The sequence below is a fragment of the Carica papaya genome, chromosome 3, assembly GCF_054855325.1.
Source record: "Carica papaya isolate Zhongbai chromosome 3, ASM5485532v1, whole genome shotgun sequence".
NCBI classification, from domain to species: domain Eukaryota; kingdom Viridiplantae; phylum Streptophyta; class Magnoliopsida; order Brassicales; family Caricaceae; genus Carica; species Carica papaya.
This window is the reverse complement of record NC_142311.1, coordinates 33,282,089-33,289,973: the sequence shown is the minus strand read 5'-3', so window position 1 is coordinate 33,289,973 and position 7,885 is coordinate 33,282,089. Positions and strand designations below refer to the sequence as shown.

Here is a 7,885-nt window from a genome sequence, read left to right as displayed (position 1 = left end):
TACAATAATTTAAATAATATTCAAATCTCATTTTCAAGTGAGCAATAACAATTACTTTCCTTTTTTATTTGCCAACTGGTATTTATAAGGGCTCATAAAGATGTTTTATTACACGTGAACCAATATTCAACATTATCAACTAACCGGCCGTCTCCACACCCCGTCCAGTATGAGTGCCAAAAATACTATCCCTCAATACCCCGTCCGGTATGAGTCAACGTTCACGGTAGGGTTCCCTATGTACCTGGTCCATCTACCATCTCTCAGGATATTCAGTAAGGCTATTATTCATTAATTCAAGTGACCAATCAATTTTTATTTGCATATTAATTTCTAATTTCATAAATCAACCATAAATCACATAAGAGAAATATTATATATATCAAGGAAGCACAACTAAATCATTCAACAATTTCAGTATATCATCATATATTTAGAACTGTAAATTCAACAATTAGTTACACAGGACAACAAATAAATGACTAACCGATCGACTCCATTAGTAACCTGTAATTATTCTCAAAGTTTTGTAAATTATACAAAATACTATATTATCGATTATTAAGCATCAATTCCATAACAAAGAATAAGGTGAGAGATTCTTACCCGAACTGGTATTTGAAACATCAAACTTTTTACTGCGTCTACTGGCGGTCTTCAAGTTTCCTAAATTTTTTTTTGTAGAGATTAAAATACGATTCACGTATCTAAAAATACTTTACAAAAATTCTAAATTGGTGTAAAAAACCTTTTCGGGTTAATTTTAAAATTCCGGCACGACGGGGGTTTACCTTGGCCTAGCCGTTTTCTACCAATTAGGATATCCCGATCGTGTCAAGGATACCGAAACTGGTAGCAGAGTATAAGGGGTCTTCACACCTCCATAAGCTTGCTGTAATGATGATGAACATTGCTCCAAATAGAAAGTAATGAACAGAGCACCAGACTTACGATATAATTGTATCACCAGCTTGGTAAAAAGATAGGCTGAAATACATAATTCTTTGGTTAGATCATCGGTACGCTAGACGTGTTCGCTAAAGAGTAGGAAACCCGTGCTAAATATCTATATATGAAGGTTTAAAGAGAGTGAAAGTCGTGCTCCCCACCCGTGAAATACTTCTTCCCCTTTAAGCTAGTTTTATTTCTCAAATTATCTAATCATACTTCCTACTTTGAGTTAACTAGTTAACGAGTTTTTGAAAGAAAAATGAGGCTTCCATTAGGATACTGGTGGTGGACAGAGAGGAAGGCAACCCTTGTATTACTACGGGAGGTAAGCAAGGAGTCCTTGGGGAGGAGACTGGCAATGGTTATGTAACCATAACCTCCATACAATCCCTGACTTCCCCCAAGAGTCAATCAATCTATGACTTCTCTCCAAAGTCACTGAGAAGTCTTATGCCACTCCTATATAGCCCCCGGAAGTTACTTTGATATGTTTCCTTCTTCCTTTGCTCATTCTTCTAATTGGTACAACTATCACTAATTCCATCTATTGGATTTTTTATGCTCCTAATGTTTTGGGGCATCCCGAAAATTATATGCCTGCTAATCCGATGCCCACCCCGCCTCATATTGTGCCGGAATGGTATTTCCTATCGATCCATGCCATTCTTCGTAGTATACATGACAAATCAAGAGGTGTAGCCGCAATAGCACTAGTTTTTATATGTCTTTTGGCTTTGCCTTTTTTTTAAAAGTATGTATGTACGTAGTTCAAGTTTTCGCCTGATTCACCAAGGAACATTTTGGTTGCTTTTGACGGATTGTTTACTACTAGGTTGGATCAGATGTCAACCTGTGGAGGCACCATTTGTTACTATTGGACAAATTCCTCCTTTTGTTTTCTTTTTGTTCTTTGCCATAACGCCCATTCTGGGACGAGTTGGAAGAGGAATTCCTAATTCTCATATGGATGAAACTGATCACACCTGATCAGTGAAAAATTATGACACCAAGAATTTACAAGTGAGTATTACACCAAGAATTTACAAGCAGATGAGTTTTCTAGTTGGCTATGTTGATATAGCTTAAATAGGGAAAAGATACTCCACTATAGGATAGGCCGGTTTCGGCTAGTTTTATACTCATTCCTACGAGAAAACATGTTAGAGGGCCTCAGTTGGTCTAAAAAAAATAAAAAATGAAAACATACCGGCGGTGAAATTTTTCGGTGCGGCGGTTCCATCAGCTCACCTTTGCAATTGGACATTTTTCTTCGGTCAACTTATAAAAAACAGAACAGTGAACATAATGCTAGAAAAATCGCACGAAACAGGAAACAAGAAGGGGCTCATCGGAGACGATTTCAGGTTTTGGCTGCACTAGCGCCACCGGGCTTACTCGCAGTTTCTAGCTCATCCGTCGTTCCTTTTACTGCAATTTGGTTATGGGGGTGCTTAGAATCAAATTATGAGTGGATAGGAGAATTTTTATCTTTTTTGGTAGTCAAAGGTGGCTCCGTCACGGCGGCGGGCGGCGGTCGCCTCCTTTCTCTAGCGACTGGTTCTTCTTCTCCAAGGGGAGACTGGCGGCTAGGGTTTGGGTTTGGTATAATGTAAAATATTTATACTTGTCTCATGTAAATCTAGACTGTTCATCGTGTTTGATATCGACCGTCTGATCGCATTTAAAGAGAAAATAAATATGAACCGTTCATTATAATTTAATCTTGACCGTCCGATCGCATTTAAAAAGAAAACGAATCTGGACCGTTCATTGCATTTAATCGCGACCGTCCGATCGCGCTTGAGGAATGATCGGATCCTCACTGTCTACATGCGCGAGAACACTTCCGGACCGTTCGATCGCGGGGCACGCGGATCGCTAATGTGACCTCCCACGTGGCACCGAGTCAGCGTGTCTTGCCACGCGGTGCGCTTCGGTTCGTCGAGACTGCTGACTAGACAGTCCTACGTGGCTCGATTTTTCTTAATTACGTTTTGACCATCAGTTTTCAATTTTTCTTTCAAAAATAGCATGCGAACCCAAATTTTGATTCAACACTTTTGTTCATGGCTTGTGTTTGGTTTCAAAATGTGCATCCTAGCCTTTCATGGAAAACATAGAATGTCATCTTAAATGCTCTCCTTGTTGCAGACTACCTGTTGGTGTTAACTGAATGGCGGTGACAGATTCTCAAAATCCTCTTCTTGGGGAAACCACTTGTGGTACCTTATTGCAGAAATTGCAGGTAATTATGTTTTTGTCACTGATCTTTAAAACTTTGATCGGAATTGTGTGGGCATATCTTGATAAGCTAATCCAAGATTTTCCATAGGAAATTTGGGATGAAGTTGGTGAAAGTGATGAGGAGCGGGACAAGCTGCTTCTACAGATAGAGCAGGAGTGTCTGGATGTATACAAGAGGAAGGTTGAGCAGGCTGCAAAGTCAAGGGCACAACTACTCCAAGCCTTGTCAGATGCCAAACTTGAGCTTTCAACTCTTGCATCGGCTCTTGGAGAAAAAAGTTTTGTTGGAATTGTAAGAAATCTTATCTCAATCATACATGGGCTAGGATGAATTGAGAAGTGGGGATCAATACCATTGTAATGCATTCTGCAGCAGTTGCGAGCTTCTAGCAAGATTAATTGATGCAGGTTCCTAATCATTGGTTTTGTTTCAAATTGCAGCCAGAGAAGACCTCAGGAACAATCAAGGAACAATTAGCAGCTATAACACCAGCTCTTGAGCAGCTATGGAAACTGAAGGAAGAAAGAGTTAAGGAGTTTTCTGATGTGCAATCACAGATTCAAAAAATATGTGGGTAGATCACTGGGAACTTGAACCTCAGCGAGGCTCCTTCGGTTGATGAGTCTGACCTATCTCTGAAGATATTAGATGAATACCAAGCACAACTCCAAGAACTTCAGAAAGAGAAGGTAAAGCCATCTAATTCAAAATTAGATGTCTTCAGGAGTTTTATTAATTTTAAAATTAGATTTTTATACATTTTTAAAATTTTAAAATTAATTCCGGACTAAATTCTGAACCTGAATATTACATTATCAGCTTTGCATAAATAGCATTTATTAACTACCGTGTTACCTTTCCTTTTGAATCCGTTATTATTAACCAATTTTTTTTTTTTTATGATGAATTATGTTTTTCTTCTAACATTCTAAGAAAAATGTAAAAAAATAAAAATAAAAATAAAAAATTAAAGAGAGAAAATTAGTTTATAGAAAATTATTAATTTTGGAACCCAAAGCAAGAACAATCCAAGTTACAATCCAAACTATCTCGCAATCAAGTCGATTTGTTAATCTCTCACGGGGATTTCGAATTCCTAACAATACTCGAATACCTAATAATACTCAATTCACATAAGTGATCTCAAAAAGTAAAGGAAAAAAGAAAAATTCCTATATTTGTATATTGTATATCTCTAATCAAAATCACCCATTAGCTTGTAAGGAAATGTAAATATAGTTTCATGATGATATATTCTGGGCAGAGACACAGAGGAGATATATAATGACAAAGAAGCTACTGTTGAAATTGAGAATGGTAGATGATGATGATGATGATGATGATGATGATGGAGTTGGATTTGAAGGTACTGCACCATAAACTGTTGACCCATTTGAGTTTGTTGTGTTCAAGATTGATGAACTAGTGCTGCAGATTTTCAAAAATTATGAAACAAAGGTAAAAGATTATATACACAAACACATACATACATATATATATGTGTATGTTTAAAGAATGGTTGAAAGTTACTGGGGAGAGTTCACCTTGTAGGTGGATACTGACATGTTCCAGTACCTACAACAATAAAAATATATGCAGAAACCCACAGTTCAACTTAGAAATTCTAAATTGTTATAATAGAAAAACAGTATATATATGAATTTTTGAATAGTTAAATAATACATATACATCAAGTATAATATAACTTCTTAATGAAAATATATACAGAAATGCTTGGTTCAAGTTCAACTTTAAAAGGGGAGAAGTACAAATGAATTTTAAAAAGTTAGCAATGAAGGTTTTTTTTTTTTCAGTAACTTCAAATAATTGAACTTTAAAGTCCAGAACTTTTCAAGGCAGAAAAAATGGACACTCAAACAATGCTCCCATCTCAGTGTCCCAGATGACTTTTTCCACCACCAACCAAGAAATTAAAAAAATCTCAGATAAAATAAAGTGAAGATAGCAACTGTATGTGCATATGTATAGATATAGATATATATAAAGTAATATTAACAGAGAAACCCTACTTGGTACTCCAAAATTACACTCTTTTTTCTCACACAGAGCATGTAACATGAGCAGGGCAACAAAAATATCAAATAATAGTATTAGAAGGAATTGCAGCTACATATTATAATATATACATATGTACATGTATTTATAGGGAGATGAAGAGTGAAGCTTACTTGGGTCAGTGCTGGTAGTAACAGCAGTTCCTCCAAAATTACAGCTACTTGGGATTGGATTTTTATGGTAGTAATTATTGAAAGCATAAGTAGCATGGTGATGAAGTGTGTTTGGATTATAACATGAACCAGAAGGTTGAATTGCTGAACAATCTGCACCTCCATATCCACAAGCATAATCTAATGCAACTTGTAAGGCTGTTTTTGATGCAGTTTGGCTAGCAATGCACCAGCTTGAAGCTGAAGAAGTCGGTATAGTCATCGGAGTCATGGTTACCGGAGAAGTTGTCGTTGAATCGGGATCGGAATTAGGGTTAATAATGGGAGTGGGATTAATGGTTGGAACTGTAGTTATTGGAGTTGTAATATCTTTTTGGATCTGTCCAATTGATATCTTCATTAACATACCTGAACATAATTTGAAATATTTAAGTTTTCTTGTCTGTTAGTATCAAAATTTTCACTGCTACAACACTTGTCTTTTTCCTAACATGAATCCAGATCATGCAATCATATATAAAGTCCAAAGCATTAATCACTTTTTTAAAACCAATTTATAAAATTGATTACTTGGGTGCATTGAAAATTTTACTTGCTCTGTTTTACTCTGTTCATCTCAGTGTATCAGATTCAACTACTGGGTAAAACTTGGAAGATAAATTCTGGGTAACCCAAATGAAATTCACCCAGTTATGGAAAACTACTGGGTAAGCCAAATGAAATCCAACCCATTTATGAAATTTTTGATATGAACAACCACCATTAGAAGAATTTTCTAGTTGTAACTTGTATGAGTATATAATAAAATATTAGAAAAAAAAAAAAAACTAAAGGAGATATAATCAAACAGCTTATGAGTAGATTAAAAGGGACAAAATGTAATTATTAACAAGAAAAAGAAAAGAGGAATCATGATTAAAAAATTTGAAAAATCTGAAGAAAAAAGAAAAGAAAAGAAAAGAAAAAGAATAAGGAAGAGTGAGTTAGTAAGAAAAGAATCAAAGGGTGGTTTGAAAAAGGGTACTATCCAAAGGAAAGAAAGTTTGAATTCAGAGGATTCATGAGATTGCAAACACCAAGTTTGAATGCAATATATATTAAGAGTTTATGTATAAGACTAAAAACCCAAATGAAATGAATAAGTAAATCATAATTGAGAATGATAAAGAATTGAAGAGGAGAAGGAGAAAGTCACCTGAAGAGAGGAAGAGAGTTAGTAAGGTGTAAAAGAGGGCCATGTGAAGTTGGTGTTGGATTTGGAAGAGAAATACCATAAATTAAAACCTTCTTGTATCCTCTGTCACCTACCTACAAACACATACATGTATGTATATATATATATGTTCAAGAAGAAGTGAAGTGTTGAGAGAGAGAGTGAGGGAGTGGGTGAGGAGACATTGGGAGGTTGTGAAGGGACAAGCAAGAGAAGTTGGAGAAAAAGGTGAGAAAGAAGCAGCAGCAGAAGAAGAAAAAGAAGAAGAAGAAAGAAAGAAGATTGAAATTTAACCAAACAAACTAAAAAGGAAGTGAAAGAAGGAGTTGGAGTTTAGGTTTGGTGAAGATGTGTTGAGAGAGTGTGTGTGTGGGGGATGGTAAGTGATGATTGCTTTTAATGATGGTGAGTGATGTGGGTGCCTTCCTCTTTTCTTTTTGATTGCTTCATTTTCTCCTTTTTCATTTATATATGTATATAAATTATATTGTATGATATATACATATACATATACATATACATATACATATACATATATATAAATGGGTGTTGATAAATTTCACCAAGACCATTTACTTATTTATTTAAGATTTGGGTGTTGTTAAAGGTGAGGCAATTTTATGAAGATAATATATTGAGGGAGTGATGGGTTCAAGTTTACATTTGGTGGTTTCATACTTAGACCCATATATGTATATATATATATAAAATTTATTAAATATATTTATTTTTGTACAACATAACTATTTTGTTATTTATTTATATTTTTATATATATATAAAAAACATAGTCAAAATTTTAACATAGAAATTTCTATTTAGGAAAAAGTAATTATTTTAAATTAAAAACAAGTATTTCTAATAGCATATACATATGTACATAGATACATATATATTAATTTTATGGCTTACTAAATTAATATTCAAATGCAAAAGATAATAATAGTTATTAATTTTTAAAATTTTTTATTCAAATCTTAATTATTTTAAAAATAATTAACAATGAATTTAAATTATTATAAACTTTGGGTTATAAATTTGTTTGAAAAATAAAAGCAGAAATAGTGGGAAGGTGGCTCCACTTTTGACCAAATGGGAAGCTATGTACATATATATATATATATATATGTGTTTGTGTGTGTGTGTGTGTATATATATATATATATATATATTTAAAGATCTAATCCTATAGATTCCTTCTCTTTCTTTTCTTTTTTTCTCTTCCTAATAAAGGCCCCTCTTGATTGTAGCGGCAGGAAAATATTTAAAAATTTGACATAAATTCCAA

The 7,885-nt window shown here is 34.3% G+C and overlaps 2 protein-coding genes across 2 annotated transcripts; one reads left to right on the top strand and one right to left on the bottom strand.

The window, feature by feature from the left end:
- Positions 1-3,082: 3,082 nt before the first annotated feature.
- Positions 3,083-3,879, top strand: LOC110815102 (65-kDa microtubule-associated protein 1-like). Its single transcript, XM_022042756.2, has 3 exons — positions 3,083-3,196; positions 3,284-3,487; positions 3,637-3,879. The coding sequence occupies exons 1-3, from the start codon at positions 3,125-3,127 to the stop codon at positions 3,772-3,774; spliced, it is 414 nt and encodes a 137-aa protein (XP_021898448.1). The 5' UTR covers positions 3,083-3,124; the 3' UTR covers positions 3,775-3,879.
- Positions 3,880-4,177: 298 nt separating this feature from the next.
- LOC110815083 (uncharacterized) lies at positions 4,178-6,986 on the bottom strand. The gene is made up of 4 exons (XM_022042740.2): positions 6,581-6,986; positions 5,386-5,793; positions 4,741-4,771; positions 4,178-4,624 (listed from the first exon to the last, which is right to left on the bottom strand). The coding sequence occupies exons 1-4, from the start codon at positions 6,657-6,659 to the stop codon at positions 4,438-4,440; spliced, it is 705 nt and encodes a 234-aa protein (XP_021898432.2). The 5' UTR covers positions 6,660-6,986; the 3' UTR covers positions 4,178-4,437.
- Between the last annotated feature and the right edge of the window lie 899 nt (positions 6,987-7,885).

Coding starts and splice junctions, on each gene's coding strand:
- LOC110815102 (XM_022042756.2), top strand. CDS start 3,125: ATGGCGGTGACAGATTCTCAAAATCCTCTTCTTGGGGAAACCACTTGT. Junction 3,197..3,283: donor CCTTATTGCAGAAATTGCAG/GTAATTATGTTT, acceptor GATTTTCCATAG/GAAATTTGGGATGAAGTTGG. Junction 3,488..3,636: donor AAAAAAGTTTTGTTGGAATT/GTAAGAAATCTT, acceptor TTCAAATTGCAG/CCAGAGAAGACCTCAGGAAC.
- LOC110815083 (XM_022042740.2), bottom strand. CDS start 6,659: ATGGTATTTCTCTTCCAAATCCAACACCAACTTCACATGGCCCTCTTT. Junction 4,772..5,385: donor TACTACCAGCACTGACCCAA/GTAAGCTTCACT, acceptor TTATTGTTGTAG/GTACTGGAACATGTCAGTAT. Junction 4,625..4,740: donor TGTCAGTATCCACCTACAAG/GTGAACTCTCCC, acceptor GAAAATCTGCAG/CACTAGTTCATCAATCTTGA.